This window comes from Hypanus sabinus, chromosome 11 (genome assembly GCF_030144855.1).
Source record: "Hypanus sabinus isolate sHypSab1 chromosome 11, sHypSab1.hap1, whole genome shotgun sequence".
Lineage (NCBI taxonomy): Eukaryota > Metazoa > Chordata > Chondrichthyes > Myliobatiformes > Dasyatidae > Hypanus > Hypanus sabinus.
Window position 1 is genome coordinate 92,703,094 of NC_082716.1, and position 26,273 is coordinate 92,729,366.

The window sequence follows — 26,273 nt, forward strand, 5'->3', positions numbered from 1 at the left end:
GGGGCTGTTCTTTCACAATGAATCCTACCTGACCAGAAACCCCATTTCTGTACTTTCTTCTCCTGATGGCTCTCTCCCTGCAGAGAGGAATTATGATATGGGGAATAGAGAGCTGTTGGTGATCAAGTTAGCCCTGGGAGGAGTGGTGTCATTGACTGGAGGGGACCAAACATCCATTTGTAGTCTGGATAGACCACAAGAACCTGACTTATGTTCAAGAGGTGAAGTGGTTAGATTCACGTTAGGGTCATTGGTCCCTTTTTTATAACCATTTTGATTTTATCATTACTTCTGTCCTGGTTTGAAGAATTGGAAGTTGGATGCCCTTTCCAGGTATTTTGAACAAACAGATCTGGTTGCCATCCCAGAACCCATCCTCCCGAGGTTTATGGTGATGGCACTGGTCCAATGGGACATTCAGACCATCCTCGAGAAGCAGACCAGGGAACAGCCCACTGTTTTCCCTTTTAATCTCCAGCACTGTCTGTTCAGATGTGTTACAGTGGGGCATGCATCACATATCTCTGGACATCTGAGGACTGTTCGAACAGCAAAGGTTATCAAGAGGCAGTTCTGGTGGCTGGGCATGGATCTGGAGTTTAAATCATTCATGGCAGCCTTTCACATCTGCACTCAGAGCAGGGAACCAGATCATGTCCACAAAAACTGCTACACCCACTTAAGATGGCAGCACACATGGTCGTAGTGGCCTCTCTGGCTCCAATCAATGTTGCAATTTCTTGGCCAGTTCATCCTATTTGTATTTTATATGATCATAAAACACTGCTGACACCTTTACTATGCACTACATATATTTTGAGTTAACTTCTTCGTGGGAATGTTTTGCTTTTGTGTTGTGTATGATGTGTTTTGTGGGTGCAATGTGATCCAGAGGAACATTGTTTCATTTGGTTAGATATATGTACAGTCAGATGACAATAATCTTGAGCTTTAACTGCCGAACCCTGGTCCCACATTTCCATCGACTTCATTCCTTGTCCGCAGTGCTTATGGTGGTGGTGGACCAGTTCTCCAAGTGCTGCCACTTTGTGCCTCTGCCCAAGCTTACCTCAGCTCGGGAGATAGCAAACCTCATGTTCCAACACATGTTTAGAGTAGCACATGGCTTTACCCAGATGTCGTTTCTGACCAAGGCCTTCAGATTACCTCTTGATTCTAGAAGGCCTATCAGCTTACTGGAGCTACAGTCAGCCTGTCATTTGGATTTCACCCCTGCCTTCCCCCAATTCCAAATGGAAGATGGAGAGAACCAACCAGGACCTGGAGAAGATTGTGTTGGCCAGCCCAATCATTTGGAGTGATTATCTGCTCTGGGCAGTTTGTTCCTAGCATTCTGTGTCAATCTCCTACAGGTATGTCTCCCATTAAATGTCAGTTTCGTTATTCACACCTTCTATTTCCTGAGTGGGAGTCTAAGGTGTGAGTCCAATCTGCTGAACAGCTGATCCATTGTGCTGGTGGAATTGGAGGAAAGCTCGGGCATTCTGCTGAAGGTCTTTCTGCAGCAACAGCAGCATGCATACAGTACAATTGAAAGAGGCTGAAGCCTTCGTTCTGTCCTTGTCTAAAGGTCTGGTTCTCCACCAAGACCTTACTATAAGCGTTGTGTCTTGGAAACTGGTGTCATGCTACATTGGACCATTCAAGGTTCTCCATCAGATCAACCCAGTCACTTACCATCTTCAGTTACCATAGACCATGCATAAAATGCCATTTGGGAATCTCATTCTAATCAACAGGACCTTCTCTCTGTTCCCGGTATCAGTGAATCCTCATGCCTTTTCTCCCTGCTTCCCTTCTGAGCCACAGGGCCAGATTCTATGCCAGACTACTATGGCTTTCCTCTGTTGTGTCATCCCCCAAAGCAGTATACCTATTATTGAGAGGAATAGCTGCAGGTGTATTCTTTACTGATAGGTACTTGAGTCCTGATGAAGGGCCTCGGCCTGAAATGTCCACTGCTCACTCTTTCCCATAGATGCTGCCTGACCTGCTGAGTTCCTGCGGCATTTTGTGCATGTTGCTTGTGTAACCCTCAGGCTCGGCCAGCACATGTTCATCTCGGGGAAGACAACTTCTGGCCCCATCAAACTGAGAAATCTCATTTGTGTGGATGCTGCGTGATGTGTTGCCTGGTTACAAATTTGCACTGCAAAATATCAGACAGTACACCATATGCAATTAAATGATTGAACTTTATAAATCTCAATCTGAATAAAGGGTTAGTAAAGAAAATGTAAAGTAAAAGGGCCCATTTTAAGGAAAAAAGTCAAAAGTGCATGTAGGAGCTCACAAATATGGCTATTCATCAACCATCGACCTCCTCCAAGCATCGCCAACCTTCGGACCCTCGTTCCCAGTCCACTCCATCCAGTGGCCTACCAGCTCTCTCCACACGTGTTTTCCTTCTTCACTCCCTGACAAAAGACCCTGAAAATCTCTCTTCCACTCACAAGGAAGAACAACATTTCTCCCAATGGATAACCTACATTCCGAAGCCCTGTTATCTCTAGTTATAACCCAAACATTGCTTCTACAGAGAAACCATTACATTAACAGTGAAATATTGCAGAGAAACCATTACATTAGCAATGAAACATTACAGAGAGGCCATTACATTAGCAGTGAAACCTTACAGTGTGTTACACTTGGATTTCCAGCATCAGTAGATTTTCTCTTGTTTCTGATTGGACTACTACTCTGCAAAATGTCTTCCAGGGATGCCTATCCTGAAGAAGTTTAAATCTTTTCTTTGATGGGAGTTCAGTGAAACCCTCTCTCACTGCTCCCCCTCCATGATGTCTGATGCCTTCTGATTCTTTGACCATGTGCTCACCCAGACCTGTTACCACAGCAGTCCTGATGAAGTGTCTCAGCCCAAACATCAACTGTTTACTCTTTTCCATTCATGCTGCGTGGCCTGCTGAGTTCCTTCAACATTTTGTATGCGGTACTCTCTATTGCCTGCCCATCCCTTTTCCCCCTCCCAATAGTCACCCAGTTACTTGTGTCTTGCATCTTAGGTGTAACTACCTCCCTCATTTGCTTGTTAATTAACCCCTCCAAATCCCAAATGATCCAGAATTTATCCAGCTCCAGTTTCAATAACTTAATGCAGTCACTTAGAAGCTACAGCTGGATGCACTTCTTACAGTTATAGTCATCCAGGGCACTGGCTTCCCACATCCTGCAAAAGAAGCATTCCTTCTGTTCTAACTGTGCAAAAAGGAAGAAAGAAATTAAGTTACTTGAAATCTGCCTACAGCCTCTGCCTCCCCTTGCTAACGCCTCAAAACTCCTGACTCCAACACCATCCCACTCACACAAAATTGTCACTCTCATAATGGCTGCTCCACTTAAACCTACCTTTTTTTTTACCCTTCCCAAGTGCTTAATTAACCTGTGATCTGTGGAGAGCAGAATGTTTCAACTGACCCTGGCTACATTTGTTTTCAAATCTCGCTCCCACTACACATAATGAGCCTGGCCAGGTGACCTTTTAGGGGACAGTGACCATACTCCTTAACTTTCAGGATAGCTATAGTCCTTGTAAGAAAGTTTTAATTTAGAGCAGGGCAAACTATGAGGGTGATAGGAAGGAACTAAGAAGGGTTAATTGGGAGCCCCTTTTCTCAGGCAAGTCCACATCAGACATGTGGAGGGTGTTCAAAGATCAATTGCACAGAGTACAGGAAAGGTATGTTACTGTTAGAAGGAAGGATGGGGATGGAAAGATAAGTGAATCTTTGATGTCCAGAGAGGTGATGGATTGTGAAAAAGGAGAAGTACGTAAAGCTTCAGAATTCAGGATCAAATGAAGCACATGAGAAGTATAAAGAAGCCAGCAAAGAGCTAAAGAAGGGAATTAGGTAAGCCAGGAGGGGCCATGAAAGGTCTTTGGCAAGTAGCATTAAGGTGACTCCCAAGGTATTGCATACATCAAGACAATAAGACCATCAGACACAGGAGCAGAATTAGGCCATCCGGCCCTTTGAATTCGCTCCACCATTCAATCATGGCTGATCCTTTTTTTTTCCTTCTCCTCCTCAACTCCAGTGCCCGGCCTTTTCCCCATAACCTTTGATGCCCTGTCTAATCACGAACCTATGAATCACTGGTTTCCACAGCTGTATGTGGCAACAAATTCCACAAATCCACCACCCTTTGGCTAAAGAAATTTCTCCGCATCTGTTTTGAAAGTGCGCCCCTCTATCCTGAGGCTGTGCACTCTTGTCCAACATCCTTTCCACATCTACATCTCTATCTAGGCCTTTTAACATTCAAAAGGATTCAATAAGATTCCCCCTCATCCTTCTGAATTCCAATGAGTACGGACCCAGAGCCATCAAATGTTTCTTGTATAACACTTTCATTCCCGGAAGCATCCTTGTGAACTTCCTCTGGACTCTCTTCAATGCCAGCCCATCTTTTCTAAGATGAGGGGTCAAAACTGTTCACAATACAGTGCCTTATAAAGCCTCAGCATCACATCCTTGCTCTTGTATTCTAGACCTCTTGTAATGAATGCTAACATGGCATTTGCCTTCCTCACAACTGACTCATCCTGCAAGTTAACCTTCAGGGTGTTCTGAACAAGGACTCACAAGTCCCTCTGCATCTCAGATTCCTGGATTTTCTCCCCGTTTAAAAAAAATAGTCCGTACGTTTGCTTCTGCTACCAACGTGCATGACCATGCGTTTTCCAACATTGTAATTCATTTGCCACTTTCTTGCCCATTCTCCTAATCTGTCAAATCCTTCTGCACTTCCTTAACACTATCTGCCCCTCCATCAATCTTCATATCATCTGCAAACTTGGCAACAAAGCCATCTAATCCAACATCAAAATCATTTATATACAGCATAAAAAGAAGTGGTTCCAACATCAACCCCTGCAGAACACCACTAGTTACTGGCAGCCAACCAGAAAAGGATCCTTTTATTCCCACTCGCTGCCTCCTACCAAATAGCCAATGCTCTAACCATATTAGTAACTTTACTGAAGTACCATGGGTTCTTAACTTGGTAAGCAGCCTCATGGGTGGCTCCTTGTCAAAGGCCTTCTTAAAGTCCAAATATACAACATCCACTGCATCCCCTTTATCTATCCTACTTATAATCTCCTCGAAGAATTCCAACAAGTTTGTCAGGCAGTATTTTGCCTGAAGGAAACCATGCTAACTTTGTACTATATTGTCCTGTTTCACACCTCATTCTTAACAATTGACTCTAACATCTTCCCAACACTGAGGTCAGGCTAACTGGTCTATATTTTCCTTTCTGCTGCCTTCCTCCTTTCTTAAAGACTGGAATATCATTTGCAATTTTCCAGTTCTCTAGCACCATGCCAAAGTCCAATGATTTTTTATAAATCATTTCTCATGCCACCACAATCTCTAATGCCACCTCTTTCAAAACCCTAGGGTGCAGTTCCTCTGGTCCGGGTGACTTATATACCTTTAGGTCTTTCAGCTTTTTGAGTACCTTCTCTCTTGTAACAGTAACTGCACCCACTTCTCTTCATTCACACACTACACCATCAGGCTAACTGCTGGTGTCTTCCACATGTAAGATTGACATAAAATACTTATTCATCAGCCCATCTCCTTGTCCCCCGTTATTATTTCTCCCGCCTCATTTTCTAGCATCCTACATCCACTCTCATTTTTCTTTTATTTTTAACACATTTGAAAAAACTTTTTACTATCCACTTTGATATTATTTGTGAGCTTGCTTTCATATTTCATCTTTTCCCTTCTAATGATTCTTTTAGTTGATCTCTGTAGGTTTTTAAAATCTTCCCAATCCCCAATAATTTTTTTCTTTGTTGTATGCCCTTTCTTTTGCTTTTACAATAGCTTTGACTTCCCTTGTCAGCCATGGTTGTACTATTTTGCCATTTGAGTATTTCTTCATTTTTGGAATACACATGTCCTGCACTTCCCTTATTTTTTCCCAGAAACGGACGCCATTGCTGCTCTGCTGACATCCCTGCCAGCAACTCCTTCCAATTTACTTTGGCCAGCTCCTCTCTCATACCACTGTAATTTCCCTTTCTCCACTGAAATACTGCTACATCAGACTTTACTTTCTCCCTATCAAATTTCAAGTTGAACACAATCATATTCTGATCACTGGTTCTTAAGGGTTCTTTTACCTTAAGTTCCCTAATTGCCTCTGGTTCATTACGCAACACCCAATATGATATAGCTGATCCCCTAGTAGGCTCAACGATAAACTGCTCTAAAAAGCTATCTCTTAGACATTCAACAAACTTTTTCTCTTGAGATCCATTACCAATCTGATTTTTCCCAATCTACGTACGTTAAAATCTCCCATTACTACCATAACATTGCCCTTTTGACCCGCCTTTTCTATTACCTGTGGCAACCTGTGGCCCACCTCCCAGCCACTGTTGGGAGGCCTGTATATAACAGCCATCAACATCTTACCCTTGCAGTCTCTTAACTCATCCACAAGGATTCAACATCTTCCAAACCTATGTCACATCTTTCTACTGATTTGATGCCATTCTTTACCAGTAGAGCCACACCACCCCCTCTGCAATACCTTCCTAACTAGGATAACTAGGGAGAGGGTAGGACCACTCATGGATAAAGAGGGGAACATTTGCTTGGGTGTGGAGAATGTGAGTGAGGTACCAAATGAGAACTTTGCTTCTGTATTTACCAAGGAAAAGGAAATGGAGGACCAGGAGAACAGTACTGTGTGTATAAATATGTTAAGATGTATAGAGGTCAAAGAGGAGGAAGTTTTAGGCCTTCTAATAAGTATTAATGTGGATATGTCTCCAGGGGATTTACACCAGGTTTTGAAGAAGGCAAGAGACAAGATTGCTGGGCCCTTGACCAATATCTTTGTGTCTTCTCTAGTCATAGGTGAGGTCCCTGATGATTGGTGTGTGGCTAATGTTGAACCTCTATTTAAGAAAGGAACAAGGAAAACCTCTGGGAAGTATAGTCTCACGTCAGTTGTAGTGAAATTTTTGGGGAACATTCTTAGGGATGGAGTATATGAGCATTTGGAATGTTCAGGCATAAAAGAATGCCTTGGAATTTACCTAATTAAGAGGAGCCAGCAAGGCTTTGTGTGGGTTAGGTCATGTCTTACCAACTTAAGAAGAGTTTTTTGACAAGGTGATGAGAGAAATTGATGAGGATAGAGAAGTGGATGTTGTCTACATGGATTTTAGTTAGGTGTTTGACAAAGTCCCTCATGGGAGGCTAATCCATAAGATTAAGATGCATGGGATCCACAGCAAATTGGCTGTTTGGATTCATACTGGCTTGTGCATAGAAAACAGAGGGTAGAGGTAAAGAGACTTAATTGAGCTGGAGGTTTGTAATTATTGGTGTTCCACAGGGATCTGTGTTGGGACCTTTGCTGTTTGTAATGTATATAAATGATCCAGATGAAAATGTAGTAAATTTGCTGATAATACCATGATTTGAGTTGAGTTGTAGAGTTGTGGATAGTGTAGAGGACTGGCAAAGAATATAGCACAATATAGATCAGTTGCAAATAATGGCAGATGGAGTTTAACCCAGATAAATATGAGGTGCAGCACTTCAGTAGGGCAAATGCAAGGAGACAGTACACAGTTAAGGCAGGGTCTGTAACAGTGTTGCTGAGCAGAGAGACCTTGGGATCCAAGTTCATATGTCCTTGAAAGTGGTCAATAAGGTGGTTAAGAAGGCTTATGGAATGCTTGCTTTTATTAGTTGAGGCACTGTGTTCAAAATCATAAGGTTATGTTGCAATTTTATAAAACTCTGATTAGGCCACATCTGGAATATTGCATCCAGTTCTGGTTACCCCACTATAGGAAGGATGTTGAGATTTTGGAGAGGGTGCAGAAGAGGTTTAGTGGAATGCTGCCTGGTTTAGAGGGCACGTGCTATCATGAGAGGCTGGATAAACTTGAGTTGTTTTCTCTGGAATGGCAGAGACTGAGGAGAGATCTGATAGAGGTTTATAAGGTTATGAGAGGCATGGACAGAATAGACAGGGAGTATCTGCTTCCCAGGATGGAAATGTCCAAATGCATTGAAGGTGAGAGGAAGTCCATTCAAGGAGAATGTGAGGGGTAAGTTTTTTAGCCAGAGTCATGGATGCCTGGAATGTGCTGGTATGCTGGTAGAGGCAAATACATTAGTGGCATTTAAGAGACATTTGGATAGGCACATGGATGTAAGGAACTGCAAAATAATGTCTCAACTCAAACTCAATACCTCAGTCTTTGAAAGCCATCATGCCAGATACCTTTTTCACTGACCCATTCACCTGTGTCACAACTTTCATGGAGCTGTGGACTCTTATTCCAAGGCCTGTCTGTATATCAACACTTCTAAAGTTACTGCCACTTGCTTTATATATGCTATCAGAATTTACTAAATACTTCAGGGGTATTTCCGCACATTGGTCTGAATTAAATTCCATCTCCCACCAATCTGCCCACCTTTCCACTTGATATTTTAAACTGCTCACCCTTAGACAATCTTAGAAACCAGATCATAATGCAATACAGCACAGGACAGGCCACTCTGCCCCACAATGTTATGCTGACCTTTTAACATACTCTTAAGATGAATCTAACTCTTCCCACCTACATAGTTTGTAATTTTCCTGTCATCCATGCGCTTATCTAAGAATCTCTTAAATGTCCCTGATATATCTGCCTCTACCAACACCTTTGGCAGTGCATTCTATGCACCTACCACTCTCTTTGTCAAAGCAAACTTATCTCTGACATCCCCCTGTACTTTCCTCCAGTCACCTTAGTATTATGTCCCTGCTATTAATGACTTTCAGCCTTGGAAAATGTCTCTGACTGTCAGACTCTGACTCAAATTCATTTATTTATCACACATACATTGAGACATTAGGTGAAATGTGTCATTTGTGTAACAACCAACACAACCTAAGGATATGCTGGGAGCAGCCACACATTCAGGTGTCAGCATAGCATGCCCACAATGTTCAGCAGAACAACAGCAACAAAAGCTTTTTCTCTTTCCCATCCACCCATCTTTATGTCAACTTATCTCCTCTCTCAAATTTAATCAGTTTACACCTATTACAATGCCTGATCTCATTACGGCATGAAGTATCAAATTGAGGCTTATTCTATGATGTCACAATTTGGCTCAACCAAACCAGATCTTTCTGCTCATTGAAAGATACTTGGATATCCACATTGAGAATAGATTGATGAGTTAGGGCTATTCCCTTTGGAGTGGAGGGTGTTAAAGATGATAAAAGGCATAGATAAGAGTGAACAGCCAGATATGTTTTTTCCAAGGGCACAAATGGCCAATACGATGGAAGATAACTAAGGTGTTTGGAAGAATGTGTCAGAGGTAGCACATGGTGTCAGAGGTAGGTTTTTTTACATGGAGAGTGATGAGTGCATGAAACCCACTGTCAGGAGTGCTGGTAGAGACAGATACATTAGGGACATTTAAGAGATTCTTAGAAAGGCACATGGATGATAGAAAAATGGAAGTCTTGTAGGAGGGAAGCATTAGATTGATCTTAAGAGAGGGTGAAAAGGTCAGCTCAACATTGTTGGCTGAAGGGCCTGTACTGTGTTGTATTTTTTGATGTTCTATATTCATCCATCCATTCATACAAACATGCAGTCCTCCATTCCTAGGACAGGCCGAGCTTCCAGCCTCCAGTGGATTCATGGACGTTGGCTTTTGACTTCTCCAGTGGACTCACAGACCTAGGGCTTCGACTGTTGGGTCTCTACTTCTGGACTTTGGATTGACCTTTGGGCTTTGATCTTCAGTATTGACCTCAAGACTCACTGATGATGAATGAGGACCCCAAACTTCAGGCTTCAAACTCCAGGCTCATTGATTCGCAAGCTTAGGGGTCACCAGCTCTCTTACCTCCTGACTGCATGGACCTCCAATCCCACATGACTTATTAGAGGGCAGATGGCATTAAGTTGGAAAGAATGTAAAGGAAATTTCTAAGGATGTTGCCAGGACTTTAGTTATGGAGAGAGCTTGTGAAAGTTGGGATCTGTTTTGCAATGGTGTGTAGGAGAATGAGGAGTGATCTTATGGAGATGTATTTGAGGGGCATAGAGAGGGTATATGTACACAGGGTTAGAGAATCACAAACTAGAGGGCATAGATTGGTGAGAGGGGAGAGATTGAGTAGGAACCTGAAGGGCAACCTTTTCACCCAGAGGGTAGTCTAGATATGGAATGAACAGCCAGGGGGAGTGGTTGAAGTAGGTACATTAGCATTTAAAAGTAAATTAATAGGAAAAGTTTTGAGGGATATGGACCAAACTAAGACAAATGGAACTAGATTAGATGGGGATCTTGATGTGCATGGATCATTTAGGGCAAAAGGCATGTTTCCATGCCATATAACCATGTCTGTGGTGTTCTATCCCCTGGTTCCATAGGGCTGGAAGGTACATTTGTTAATGAAAGAAAGAGAGAGATAGACCATAAGCACAAGAAATGCTGAAAATCGAAAGCAACACACACAAAATGCTGGAGAAACTAAGCAGGTCAGGAAATAAATAAACAAAAAACATCATGGAAACAGTCACCGTTTTGGGCTCAGACCCTTCAGGGCTGGAAAGAAAGGGGGAAGGCAACAGAATTAAAAAGGTGGTGAGGTGAGGGGGAGGGGGAGGGGGGAGTATAGCTAGAAGGTGATAGGTGAATTCAAATGGGTGGAAAAAGCGAAGAGCTGGACAGGAAGGAATCTGATAGGCAAGGAGAGTGGACCAAAGGAGAAAAGGAAGAAGGAGGGGACCCAGGGGACATGATGGGCAGGTGAGCTGAGGTAAGAGGCCAGAGTGGGGGATAGAAGGAGGAGGGATGGGAAGGAAAATCTTTTTACTGGAAGGAGAAATCAATATTCATGTCATCAGATTGGCTACCCGGACTGAAAATCTGTATTGTTCATCCACCCTGAATGTGGCCTTATTGTAGCACAAGAGAAGGTCATGGACTGGCATGTCAGAACTGGAATAAGAATTAGAATTAAAATGTTTTGCCAGTGCTTTTGGCAAATGGAGTGGAGGTGCTTGACAAAGTGGTCCCTCAATTTACAATAGGTCTCACCTGTATAGAGGTGGCCACATCGGGAGCTTTGGACACAATGGACAACCCCGGCAGATTCAAGAGATAGAGGAAGTCATAATAGGGCTGCCAGTCTGACATAGGATTCAAAATGTATCACATGTACATCAAAACATATTGTGAAAATTTGTGAGTTGTGTTATCAACCAACGCACCAGAGTATATGCTGGGGGCAGTCTCCACACTTGCAGGCTGGCCCCAAAACAGCGCAATGCTCACAATTCTCGGCAGATCAACACAGAACACAGGAAAGCAGAACACACAAGCAACAAAACACAAAACAAAGCCTTGAGAGATACAAAGTATCTCTCACTCAGATACATATGTAATCTTCTAACCCCAAGACAAGCCACCTTCGGCCTCCTGCTGACTCAGATTCAGACTAGGACGCACAGATATTGGGCCTTTGATTACCCCAGTGAACTCCCAGAGATTCTCAGACACAGGTCTTTCACCAATGGGCTTTGATTTCCAGACTTCTGATTTGACCCTCAGACCTCAATCCTTGTCAGTGACCACAGGACCCACCAATCACCAAACAACAGACATCGAACTTCAGACTCACCGATGATAGAATCCTGAGCGCTGTGTTCGAACTCACATCTCACCAATTCACAAACACAGAGAGTTATTAGACCTCTTTCCTCTTGCCTGCACAGAATTCTGACTCCACTGACAACTCACTGACCCTAGGGTAGCCACCAACCTTCACCCATACTGGTCTGTTGGCCCAACATCCTGCTGGCCATCTCAGCCCAGTATAAAGACGTTCCACATCTCAGTTCAGTTCAGTTTCAGTTTCAGTTTATTGTCATTTAGAAGCTACAAATGCAATGCAGTTCGAAAATGAGACAACGTTCCTCCAGAATGATATCACAAAAGCACATGACAAAACCGACTACACCAGAAAATCCACATAACGTTTGGCAATCCCCAAACCAGAGTCCAGAGAGGCTGCTGCGTATTAATATTGTGCTACCATCTTAGCGCATTCCCCGGAAAGGAGCTCCAAATCCACCAGACAAAACAAAACTACCCAGACACACCAAGTCAAGAGACCAACTCTAGCACCCAACAAACCAAAAACTATAGCTACAAGACCTGCACAAAGCCACATAGTTACAACAGTGCAAACAATAGCATAATTGAAAAAAAACAGACCATGGGCACAGTAAAAATAGTCCAAAGATGTTAAAAGACATCTGTTAAAAGTTTGAAAGAAACCACCACACAGTTTCCACAAGTCCTCAGGGTCCTGATAGACTTGTCATCCCAAGTAGGAGGCAGAAGGGAATACCCCCGCTATGGACTTGCACAGCACCGCTGGACTCAGTCTCGCAGACGCAGCACACAGTGAAAGCACCCCAACCGCAACAGACCTGTGTTGCTCTCCTTTAAACACCAAGCAGACTTAAATATCTAGCCTGTCCTCTAATTCCTCTAATTCCCCCCACATCCCTGTCCCTAAATGGTAATCCCTAACCTGATCCCTAATTCTCCTCTCTGTCACCTAAACCATCCCCACAAACCTAAAAGCCACAACAATGCAACTAAGCAAAACACAGACAATGCTGGAGAAGCTCAGTAGGCCAGGCAGCATCTCTGGTAAAAAGTATAGTCAATGTTTCAGTCTGAGAAGGTTCTTAGCTGGAAACATCTACTGGACTCTTTTCCATAGATGTCTCCTGGGCTGCTGAGTTCCTCCAGCATTTTGTGTGTGTTGCTCGGATTTCCAGCATCTTCAAATTCTTTGTGTTTGTTTATGAAACAACTAAAACCTAACTGTGACTTATTTTGAGGTCGCCATCTTGCTCAGCACTATGTTGAGCAATGTGCCAAACTATTGGACAAATAATGAAAGATGGCTTAAATCAGCATTTAAAAAGACAAAAGTAACCAGGAACAATTGACGTGAATCTGTGACTGGAGCCATTTACTCCTTTTCTCTTTTGCACAGACACTAAGTGACTTGTTGAGCATGTCTAGCATTTTCTTTCCAAATGTTAGGGATATTTGTGTTTAACTATTTTGGACCAATTTTGTGAGGAGGGAGCAAGAAGGATCAATGTGGGTGTAATATTTGATGTAGTATATGTCTATTCTTAACATTTGCTTCATATCCAACATCATTAGGAAAGGAAAAACACTTGTGACAGTTTGGGTTTTCCCCAGTTTCCCTAGTTACTCCCTCATCCCTAAGATATGCAATTTAGTTGGTTAAATGGCCACTGTAGATTGTCCCTAGTGTGTAGGTGAGCACAGAAACTGGGGGGAGTCAATGAGAATGTTTGGGAATTTAATAGAATGTGTAGGATTGGTGTAAATGAGTGCAAGGGACCTGTGTCCAAGCAGTACAACTCTATAACGCAAATGTCCACCCACTTCATAATATCAAAGCAACACATGCAGAATGCTGGAGGAACTCAGCAGTTCAGGTAGCATCTATGGAAAAGAAATAACAGTTAATATTTCAGGCCGAGACCTTCCTTCAGGACTGAAGAAATAATATCATAATTTCTTCATAAACTCTCCTACAATACATGATCCACAAAATTCAACACTACCCACCATAATCAGACCCTCCACAACAATACACTTATGGTTTGGGTGTAAGTATCTGGTGTATGTATTCCAGTGTGAAAATATTCCAATGTGGGAGCTCAGAGACAGGTAGCTAAACTGTGACCTTAACTCAAGGTAGCAGCTTGTTTAATAGAGATGGGGGTGTCTTTGCTAGCTCTCTCACACCTTGCCACCTTGTTTGTGGTAGGCCTGCAATGAGTTTACCACACACGTCATGAACCTGCTGCGGGAGCAGAGCCGGACGCGGCCCATTTCTCCAAAGGAAATTGAGAGGATGGTCAACATCATTCACCGAAAGTTCAACTCCATCCAGATGCAACTGAAGCAAAGCACATGTGAGGCAGTGATGATCCTTCGCTCGCGGTTCCTGGATGCGCGGTAGGTGCATTTGGTGTCTGTCACCCTATTGTGGTCCAAGAGAAAATAGGGCAGTTGTCTTCACCTTTGTACCACCACATGGCTTATTGTCCATTGTCTTGGTTTTCAGGTTGGATATAGATAGCAACTTTGTTAGACTAAGAATGAAAAGCTGAGAGAAGTGATATGGGAGAGTAGAGTACTCAAGTGAAGTTTATTGTCCTATGCACAAATAGGGTGAGGTGCAGGCACAATAAAACAAGTTGCTTGCAGCATCGTCACAGGAATGTAGATGAAGACAATATGCAGAATATGTCTGAGATTCAGCCCAGCATGGCCGTGTAGACTTGAGAGTAGAATCTGGTCAAAAAGGTTATGAATATATAAGGAATACAATAAGGGGCTGAAGTTGCAGCATTGAGGGGTGCTGATGATGATGATAATTGTGGCGGAGGTGTTGTTGCCTATTTACTGTTTGTCAGGAAGACAAGGATCAGATTCAGATTTATTATCACTGGCATATGTCATGGAATTTGTTGTTTTGTGGCAGCAGTATAGTGCCAGATGTAAAACTTACTTTAAGTTACAATAAGAAATATACCTCTTGCTGCCTCAGAAAAGCACCCAACATAATCAAAGTTCTCACCCACTCTGGACATACTCTCTTTTCCTCTCCCTCAATCAGGCAGAAGATACAAATACACGAAAGCACGCACAACCAGGGTCAAATACAGTTTCCGTCTCACTGTTATAAGACTATTGAATGGACCTTTTGTACATTAAGATGGGCTCTTTACTTCACAATCTACTTCATTATGGCCTTGCACTTTGCCTGCATTGCACTTTCAATTAACTGTGGCACTATATTCTGCATTCAGTTATTCTTTTGCCCTTGTGCTACCTCAATGTACTGATGTGAATAAATAATCTGTATGAATGGCATGTAAGACAGTTTTTCACTGTACCTTGCTACATGTGACATTAATAAACCGATTTACCAATATGTCACCTTTGGTGCTATCACCACTGACAGCATTTGCCCAGGAGTTTCCCATATACCATGGACACTGGAATGGCAACTTCTTCACAAGCTTTCAATTTTTATTTCAAAAATAGAGGCAGTGATGCTATCAGTGTCTGATCTCCTTTACTTATTCACCCATCTTGCCTCAAAGATACCTGAATTCTATGTATTCATCAGCAAAATATTCCATCTATTTGCCTCACTTGCTGAGCTGAGCTTACTGAAGAAACTGTTCGATTCTGGGACACGCAAGCCTAGTCCTGCAACAACTACTGTTATTTTATAAGGTACTTTTGACATAATATTAAGAAACAAGATTTGGCAGAAGAGTTATAAGTAGATGACCAGAAGAGAGACTGACATTGGAGTTAGTCCAAATGAGATTTACTGGGCTAATTACTGGGCTGAGAAGAGAGGGTTGTGCTATCAAATGTGACTAAAGAATTCAAATCAGATTTATTATCAGTGACATATGATATGAAATTTGTTGTTTTGTGGTAGCAGTACAGCACAATATATACAAAACTTAAAGTTACAAGAAGTAATAAATAAATAACTTGTGCAAAGAGAAAACTGAAGAATAAGGTAGTGTTGATGGGTTCATGAACCATACAGAAATCTGATGGCAGAGAGGGAGAAGCTGCTCCTAAAATGTTGAGTGTGTGCATTTAGACTCCTGTACCATTCCTCCTCACTGATGGTAGTAAAGTGAAGAGGGCATGTCCTAAATGGTGACAGCCCTTGTTTTGTCATTTTTTTTTATTGAAGTTCATCATCAAACAAACATTTCCATAAGATGTATTTCAGACATTGTACATATGTATCATATAATCATATATATCACAATATCTCAAAGTATTTATCTGTGGTATACACTTATAGAAAAGAGTGGAAAGAAAAAACAAGCAAAAGGAAAGAACTATGTACAAGTAGGGAGTGATCTTTTTTTTACAACAGATTCATTGATTTGCGAGAATAAAATCAGGCCTATGAGGCATTATGTAGTTAAACCATTTTTCCCAGTATGAATCAAATTGTTCCAGCTTATGGTTAACAGATGCTGTTAACTTTTCCATTTTGTAAATGTCCATTGTAATTTCCATCCATGTATTTAAAGTTGGGCTCTCCTGTGATAACTGTTTCCTACTAAGAGTCTTTCTACCAGCCACCAACAGTATATTCATTAAATATTTATATCTTTTCAACCATTCTTGAGGTATATATCCAAAATATATGGTCCTGCTCTTTAAGGGTATTTCACATTTAAAGATGTCTTGTAGGGCATTGTGTATCCCCCTCCAATAGTTTTTGATAACAGGGCAGTCCCAAAAAATATGATAATGATTTGCATTTTGATTTCCACAATTTCTCCAGCAAACAGGGAGGTTACTATCATAATGGGATTTCTGAGAGGGTGTAATAAAATATCTTATCAAATTTTTCCATCCAAGCTCCCTCCATTTCTGTGAACTGGTACACTTCCATTGATATCTCCATATTGTCGTCCATTCTTCCTCAGATATAATTATCCCTCCTTCCTTCTCCCATTTTGTTTTAATGTATGAAGTCGAATGTTTTTTAAGATTTGACAACCCCTTATATATGCTTGAAATGATTCTACTACCATTATCTGAATTATATGCTTTTCTGAAGAGCTCTATCAAGCATATATTTGCCTTGGTTATATTTTTAAACGTCTTATTAACATATTGTCGCATCTGTAAATACCGATAAAAATTTTGTTTTTCTAATAAGTGTTTCTCTTTAAGCATTTCAAAACTGAACAGTGTTCCTTCTTTCATTATGTTGCAAAGAACTGTTATTCCTTTAGCTGTCCTGTCTTTAAATCTAGCATCCAATTTATTTGGTGTAAAATCTGAGTCATATGCACACCATTTAAGAATTGCAATATCTCCCTCTGGATTATATTCTTTTATAGTAGTTTTCCATATTTTAAGTCAATTTCACCCATGGGTTATCAATAGTATTTATGTACATTTGCAGGTTGTTATCAGCCAAAATTGCTTGAATAGGGATGGGAAGTACCCACTCCTCAATGTTTTTCCATTGAGCGTCATATGATGGGTTACACCAACATATCACAGCCCTCAACTGTGCTGCAAAATAATAATCTATCGTGACAGCCCTTAATGATTGATACCGCCTTTCTGAAGGTGTCATTGATGGAGGGGAGGCTAGTGTTCATGACGGATCTGACTTAGTCTAAAAACACTGCAGCTTTTTTGATCCTGTGCGTCCATACCAGACAGTGATACACCAGTTAGAATGCTCTCTAGAGTACAGCTGCAGAAATTTGCTAGTGTCTTTGGTGATGAACCAAATTTCCTCAAATTCCTAATGAAATACAGTCATATATATATATAGAAGTCACTGTGTGCCTTCTTTATGATTGCATCAGTATGATATCCCGAGGATAGATCCTCTGAGATGTTGATGCCCAGGAATTTGAAACTGCTTACCCTTTCCATAGCTGACCCTTTAGTCAGGACTGGTGTGTGTTCTCCAACCTTCCCCTTCCTAAGTTCACAATAAATTCCTTGGTCTTATTGAGTGTAAGATTGATGTTGCAACACCACTCAACCCGCTAATCTATCTCACTCCTGTATGCCTCCTCGTCACCATCTGAGATTCTGCCAACAACAAATATGTCTTTGGCAAATTTATGTGACTTCTTAGCTGTGTCTAGCCACACAATGTTGAGTGTAGTGAGAGTAGAGCATTGGGCAAAGCATGCATTCTTTAGGTGCATCTGTCTTAATTGTCAGCAAGCAAGAGTAGTTATTTCCATTTCACACTGACTGTAATTTCCTGATGAGGAAGTCAAGGATCCAGTTGCAGATGGAGGTACAGAGGCCAAAGCTTTGAAATTTATAGATTAATAATGAAGTAACGGTGGTGTTGAATACTGAGCTGTAATCAAGAAAGAGTAGCCCAATTGCTGTTATCCTTGTGGTTCAAGGCCAAGTGGAAAGCCATTGAGATGACTTTAAATGAGACTGTAAAGAATTAGATTCAGAGAGTTAGGGGGTACAGTGGATGTACACAAGAATGATCCCAAGACTGAAAAGCCTAACCTATGAGGGGTGTCAATGTTTTTGGGTTTGCATTTGATGGAGTTCAGAAAGATGAGGAGAGATCTCATTGAAGTCTATTGGATACTGTAAGGCCTTGTTAGAGTGGATATTTCCATTAGTAGGAGAGTCTAGGATCTGTGGGAACAGCCTCAGAATCAAAGGACATCCCATTAGTACTGAAAGGAGGAAGAATTTCTTCTACTAGAGGGTGATGAACCTTTGGAATTTGTTGCCACGGAGAGCTGTAGAGGCCAAGTCATTTAAGACGTCACCTTTTGTTTAGTAAAGAGATTAATAGTTACTGGGAGAAGGTGGTAGAACGAGTTAAACATTTCAGCCACAATTGAATGCCAGGGCAAACTCAATGGCCTTCTACATCTTATGGTCCTATCAGTATTTTTTAAGATGGTGATCTTATTGAAACAAATGAGATCCTGTGGGGCTTGCATGCAATGTAGAAATTAGATATCTCAGCGAGTGGCTAAGTCTCAAATCAAGGATGTTGTTAGTAGATTAGAGCATGACTGTTTATAAATGAAGTATAACATCAGTTTATGTAGATTTAATTGAACCCTAATCCTTCTACTGTTCTCTGGTGCTCTGAGAGCTTGGTCTGTGAAGTGTATTTTAAATTGTGATATAACAGATGAAAGGGAAGGACAGGAACAAGGCTTTAAGGAGGAAATTTCAGGGCTCAGAGTGCCGAAGGTCCAGTAACAATGGTGAACAGCAGAACAGCCAGAGCTGAAGGGCTGGAGGAGTCTGCAGAAACTGGATGCATGAGAGATGGCAGAGATTTGAAAATAAGTTCAAACCTGAGACTTTGCCAGACTGAGCCTTGTAGGTCAGTGATAGATGAATGTGTGACTGAGATTTTGTATTCACTCAGCAAAGGTTTAGTTTTTAGAATTATTCTCCAGATAATTTTTTTTCTATGGCCGCAGTGTTGTTATTTCAGGAGACAGAATTAACAGCAGTGGGCTGACCAAGGCACTTTTTCTTCAAGCTGCAACCATTATGTACATTTTCAGTCATCCTGTTACAGGAAGGGCATCATGAAACTGGAAAGAATGAAGAGAAGATTTGAGGATGCTAAACACAAAGTACACTGCAGATGCTGTGGTCAAATCAACACGTACAAACAAACTGGATGAACTCAGCAGGTCGGATAGCATCCGTTGAAAAGAGCAGTTAACGTTTCGGGCCGAGACGAAGGGTCTGACAAAGGGTCTTGGCCCGAAACGTTGACTGATCCTTTCATTTGAGGATGCTGTCAGGACTCGAAGGCATGAGTTATAGAGAAAGGTTGGACAGGTTAGAACTTTATTCCTTGAATGTAGGAAAGTGAGGATGACTTAACAAGGTGTAGGGGTATAGATAGGATGAATAGACATTGTTTTATTTCCAGGGACAGGGAACTATAAAGGGCATAGGTTTAAGGTGAGAGGGGAATGATTTAAAAGGGATCTGTAGAACATCTTTTCCACACAGAGGCTCATGGGTATATGATACAAGCTGCCTGAGAAAGTGGTTGAGGTGGGTACAATAATTTAAAAGACATTTGAATAGGTACATTGATACCCCGGCTTAGAGCAGGGGTTCACAACCTATGGTCCACCAACTCCTCCATTAATGGTCGGGGTCCATAGCATAATAAAGGTTGGGAATCCCTGGCTTAGAGAGATATGGGCCAAATGCAGGCAAATAGGACTAGCCTAGGTGGACACCATGTTCAGCATGGATGGGTTGGGCCAAAGGGCCTGTTTCCTCATTGTATGACACTATCTCACCTTTTCAACCTGATTCAAGTGAGGTTGATTTGCCTCTGATCCCACTATACCCCTCCAATCCTATCCAAAGGATCTCCTCTACTTCCACCCATGTTTAAAGATTTCCTAGGTCCCACTGAACTACCTAAATATGCTGTCTGTGTGGGGTTTGCATGTTCTTCTCATGACCATTCTGGGCTCCCTCCCACATGTACCCCAGTGCCCCAGTTTCCTCCCATGCCAAACTCCACCAGACAGCACCAGAGTTCAGGATTGAATGTGGTTTGCTGGAGTTGTGGGTCAACTGCTTGCTTGTAGGCTAGCCCACTTCAGACCACTAACTGTATCAGGCTGCAAACATCTTGAGACAAATCATGTTGGCCAGTAAGGTGAATTAAATGCAGAAATATGAGAGTCTAGAGATGGTCCTTGTTCGGGTGACAGTAAGTTGGAGAAGAGGGAATGCAGTGGGAGCTGGAGGTGGTCACAGGGTGAGAGAAGGACTTGGTGAGGAGTGGGTTTCCTTTTGTTTTCTTTTTTGAAATCTTTTTACTTTCAGGAGAAAAAGACGTAACTTCAGCAAGCAAGCAACAGAGATCCTCAATGAGTATTTCTACTCACATCTCAACAACCCCTACCCCAGTGAAGAAGCCAAGGAGGAACTGGCAAAGAAGTGTAGCATCACAGTGGCACAGGTAAGCGAGCTGCACATTGTACCTTTGGCCTTGTATTTGTAAAGGTGCAGGGTGCAGATATAAAGCCATGATTTTATAGACCTCCAAAAAGTCACCCATTAACATCCTTCAGTCTAGGGCAAGGGTTCACAAGCTTTGTTAAGCATGGCCCCTACCGTTAACTGAGAAGTCCACTGACCCCAGGTTGAGAACCCCTGCTCTAGGGGAATGAAGTCCCAGCCTTCCCATCCTCTTTGGATAAATCAAGGCTCTATTTTCAATAAAATCCTTGTGAATCTTTCACTGAGTAATTTCTGCACCCTTTCTGGTTTAATGACATCCTTCCTGTAGCTTGGCAACCACAACTGAGAACAATACTGCAAGTGTGACCTCATCTGACTTGTGCTAATACCATCCTATTCATTGGGGTGTGGGGATGGACAGACTATGAAGAAAGGGATTCTCATTACTGGTGAAGAAAAGGTTTATGGCTGTGGAGTCAGAACACAAAACTGCAAAAGTTGTTGAAATACAGTGGCTGGTGGACCAGAGCGAGCAATGATGTTGATCAAGATAAAGAGCTTGAAATTATACAGAATTTTATTAATCTTCAAGATATTTGGATTTCTTCCCTTTGAATATGATAATTGTAACTTTATAAATGAGTGTCGCAACCAATTTATGGTCAGTAAGCTCCCACAAGTAAACAATGAGCATTCTGAGAACTAAACACGTAGCTAGTTTTTATTTCCATGATATTAATCAAAGGAAAGCATCCTCCTTCTTGAGGCATGTAATTGAAGGAGAAAACGAATCTCCATGGAGCAACCACTCTCCACTCAGTCAATAGACAATAGACAATAGGTGCAGAAGTAGACCATTCGGTGATGGAGCTAGGGAAGAGTAATGGGGAGGATAGGTAACATAGAGCAACAACACCCCACTCAGTCGATGGAGCTAGGGAAGGGTAACGGGGAGGATAGGTAACATAGAGCAACCACACTCCATTCAGACAATGGAGCCAGAGAAGGGTAATTGGGAGGATAGGTATGGTTGTTTAGAGACACTCTGGAGGATTATACATTCATAAAGGATTGATCAGAAATATTTACTTTGCAACATCTCTTGCTGATTTCAAAGTGGGTACTGAAGCACAAAATATCCTTGTTTAGAATCTTGATTGGCCACTGCATATTCCACCATATTTGCAAGGTTATTATTAGAGCCATAACTGATAGAGTTACACAGCATGGAAATAGGAACAACCCATCCAAGCTGAGCAAAGTGCCTTACTGAACCAGTTCCATTTGCTTGCGTTTGATCCATATCTATTTCTTATCTATCTATTGTACCTGTCCAAATGTCTTTTAAATATTGCAATTGTACCTACCTCCACCACTTCCTCTGGCAACTCATTCCAGATGCCTACCACTCTCTGTGTGGAAAAACCTGCCTCTCAGGTCCCCTTTAAATCTTCACCACTCAGCTCGAGTTTTCATCTTCCCTACCCTAGAAAAATACAGATGGATCATAGAAAGCATCCTATCCAAATTCATCCCAGCTTGAGATTGCAACTGCTTTGCTAAAGACCACAAGGAATTGCTGGCCCTTTGGATAGAGTCCCAGGGCCATACAGGGGAAGACTACCGTCACCCCATCGTGGGTACTGACCATCAATTACCAATTTACACCAATCCTTATGGTAGAAAAATAAGGTGGGGAGGGAAGGGGGATGCTAGCTTTGGTTTAGCTTTGAGCAAAGGATAAGGATGAGAAAGAACTGTTTTATACCATGGCTGACAATAACACAAGCCAAGTCAAGTCAAGTCAAGTCAAGTTTATTGTCATTTAACAATATACTGTACATGTATATAATATATATAACCATATAATGTATATAGAAATGAGACAACGTTCTTCGAACCAGGATGTAATATTAGTACACATAATACACATCGTACATGATAACTTATGAAGGTAAAAATAAAATGTGCAGATGAATCACACATAAATAACAAACTGAAGTCCATTAATATTAAATATTGTAAAGTATGGAATAGATTAACCACTTTGAATACGATGCGGCAGGGAGTTCAGAAGCCTAATGGCCTGGATAGAAGATTGGCGGAAATAGGGACAATCAATTATTTCAAAAGGAAATTGGATCATCATTTGTAGGAAAGAGTGGTATGGAGAAGGAGTAGGATTGTCTGGGTAGCTGGCATGGACTTGATGGGCTGAATTACCTTGTCCAGAATCAATAACTTTCCAACATCCAATAAACCCAACTACAACAGGCTCAAACAATTCTCAGATGATTGGTCTGGTTTCAATAGCAAGAGCCATGAATGAATGAAGAGAGAGAAAGGAGATGGAATGAAACCATGGGGAGAAAGTCAGTTTTCTACTCTGGCTAAAAGCTCTTTCAACCTTCCCTCCAGATGTGTGATACAAAGCAGTTCATGATATATTTCTATTTGTGTCCCACACTTCCCAATTCTGGCTGTCTCTGGTCAACTTCAAAGACTGCTAACTTTATGTCTTAATTTCTTTGACATTTCTCTGGCAGGTGTCAAACTGGTTTGGTAACAAGCGAATCCGATACAAGAAAAACATAGGCAAGTTCCAAGAGGAGGCAAATCTGTACGCCGCCAAAACAGCGGTAACTGCGACAAACGCGACACCTCAAGGAAGTCAAGCCAACTCCCCGTCCACTCCCAACTCCACTGGTGAGTGTTTATGGGCCACCTTGCACAGCCAGACACTAATCAGGTCTTCAATTCGAACAACTCTTAAAGGACACCTCCACCCCGCACTATGGATAAGCTGAAAGGCCAGTTCTCATTGTAGGGATTCTCATATTTGGTGCACAGGAAATCATGAGCTCAGCAGCTTTACCCTGCTGTGGCTGAAACTGTTTCAGACAAAAATATTCATGACTAATTCAGAATGCCTGAAATAACAGAAAACTGTGGAAATGCTCAGCAGGTCATTCAGCAGAGGGAAAAGCAGAGCCTGGGTGTTAACTCTGTTTCTCTCTGCATGGTTGCTGCCTGATCATGGCTGATCTTTTTCAGAAGTTTCTGCTATGGGCTTAAATGATCTTTTCCAAACAGTAAAGCAACCCTATCACCATTCCATCTTTGTTTCTGAAGATGAAAATTCACTGGCTTATCCTGGGAGTACTTGGAAATTTGCTGCTCTACATCACTACAATTTTGAGTGACCTTTCAGCTTGGGCACAGTTGTGATTTGATAGAGTTGTCAGTTTAATCAAGTGGTACCTATGGTGGATTATTAAGCCTGGATGATATTAGGATAGATGCTGAGCAGAAGATGATGGACACCCCCTCCACAGCTACCAAACCTAAGCTGCTTTTTCAGTCATTGGTTAGTACTGCATGAGTACCACATCACTGATCATTCTGTTACTCATTTTGTGAGTTTCCTGGGAATATGTTGTCAGGTAGACTTGTGAGTTATTTGCCTGAGTTCCTCCTGAGGTGCAAAGGCTGGTGGCTTTTGATGGGTGATTAGCAGGTGGGCTTTTCCTTGTCCAATTCTGAGAATGAAGGACCTACAAGGATAAAACACTTCAACTTGTCTCTTGATGTATCACATTTTGAGCTAACGATAGCAAAAATAATGCGAGCAGCTGGAGCTGGCAAGTGACAGATCCCTTTGATCTCTGGTCAATGTTCCTCTTCCTTTACCTAGAGCTTCAGATCAAGTTGTCTTCAGCGCTGGGTAACAGCAGCATGAGCTCCAATCCAGGAGAGGAAACCACATGCTTCTCTGAACATCACCAGGAGCATTCATTGTTTATCATTCACCTGTCCAATCTGGTGTCAGTTGTGTTCCATTCAGAACTCCCTCCATCTGCTTACTTTCTGCTGCAGTCCTAGTCCCAGAGAACTGAATGCTCAACACTGTTCAGCTGTCAGGGAGTGTTGGACTGAACAATATTCCCCATGTTGTAGGACTATTTGGAAACATACCAAGAAGCAGCAATCAAGAAACCAAGTTGGGATGATAAAGGAAGCTTTATTTTATTAATTGCAGTGGGAACTTAAGAATCTGGAGTAACTAACTGATGTTAAGTTTTGTCAGTAACCTGATTTGTCCAAATACTTAATGTCTGCCTCGACAGGACCAATCCATGGCATAACCTCTATAGTATGTGTGAGACTTTCATTGCTCCCCATCCAATTAGGTGTAAAGTGTACATCTGTACACAGGTGTACAGATCAAGTCCTGGAAAATGGGATTTGCCTACATAGATACTTTATTGTCAGCATAAATACAATGGATGAAGCGTCTTGTTCCATCTATGAAGACTATCACCTGCCTACCCTGAACAAAATGTGAATGACCAGGAGGTAGAGATTTAAACCAAATGGAGGATGGATTTGTGGTGCTACACACCCGTGGTGCTGCTGCAAGTAAGTTTCTCTTTGCAACTGTGCATACAGGTACTTGCACAGATGACAATATACTCGACTTTGAGGAGGAGCACTGGTTTGAAACAAGTGCAGGCGATAGTACCCCTCATCATATTAAAAGCTACTTGAATATACACTCAGGTAGTCTACATCCAGGCTACTGACTAATAGTGAAAAGCTTTTCCTACTTGGCTCGATAGCTTATTTTCTGCCAGTAAAAATTTTGCTGAATCATTTCCTTCCTACATGAGCTTTAAGTGTTTACAATACATGAATGAGCCTCACCCATGGATATCTGGAAATAGGTATAAGATTTTAGAATATGTTGAATATAGAACAATGCAGCAAAGTAACAGGTTTTTAGCCCTCAATATCTGTGCCAAACATAGTGTCATACTAAACTACATCTCTTCTGCCTGCATGATCCATATCCCTCATTAACAGCATATCTTATGGAGATAGATAGATGAATTTACTGAAGAGGCATTTTGGAGCAAAGTTCTGGTTATAGCATAACTTTTGAAGAAGAATGAGGGGGGATCTAATTGAAACCTATCTGATGTTGAAAGGCCTTGACAGAGCGGATGTGGAGAGAATGTTTCCCGTGGTGGGGGAGTCTAAGACCAGAGGACACAGCCTCAGAATACAGGGATATCCATTTAGAATGGAGATTAGGAGGAATTTCTTTAGCCAGAGAGTGTTAAATCTATGAAATTCATTGCTACAGATAGCTGCAGAAGCCAAGTCATTAGGTATGTTTAAGGTAGAGGTTGATAGATTCTTGATTAATCAGAGCATGAAGGGATATGGGAAAAGGCAGCAAACAGGCTGAGAGGGAAATGGATCAGCCGTGATGAAATGACAGAGCAGACTCGATAGACGGAATGGCCTAATTCTTCCCCAATGTCTTCTGGTCTTTTAAGGACATTTTCCCAGCTTATCACTGTGGTATATTTATTAGAAATAGGGCAAATATAGACATTGGTCAGATATTATAGGAATCTCTACAGTCAGTGGAAATTAAAGGAACATATATGTAAGCAATTGAAGAAAGATGTTCAAAAGCAATAGGGTTATAATGGAGAGTGATTTCAAACTTTCCCAACATTCCAGAATGGTCTTAGTGTAAGGGACAGAGATTGTAAAAGTGAAGCAACAATTTTTGAGACCAAA

General features: G+C 41.7%; 1 protein-coding gene across 5 annotated transcripts in view; it reads left to right on the top strand.

The window, feature by feature from the left end:
• The window catches only part of LOC132402194 (pre-B-cell leukemia transcription factor 1-like), a 465,767-nt gene that overhangs the window by 359,307 nt on the left and 80,187 nt on the right, over positions 1 to 26,273 (top strand). For 4 of the 5 annotated variants that reach the window (XM_059984902.1, XM_059984901.1, XM_059984905.1 and 1 more), the window contains 3 exons: positions 13,927 to 14,117; positions 20,544 to 20,679; positions 23,228 to 23,387. In XM_059984902.1, the coding sequence (XP_059840885.1) occupies positions 13,927 to 14,117; positions 20,544 to 20,679; positions 23,228 to 23,387 (487 nt within the window). The remainder of the gene's footprint in view (positions 1 to 13,926; positions 14,118 to 20,543; positions 20,680 to 23,227; positions 23,388 to 26,273) is intronic. The other variant, XM_059984904.1, reaches the window with a different exon arrangement.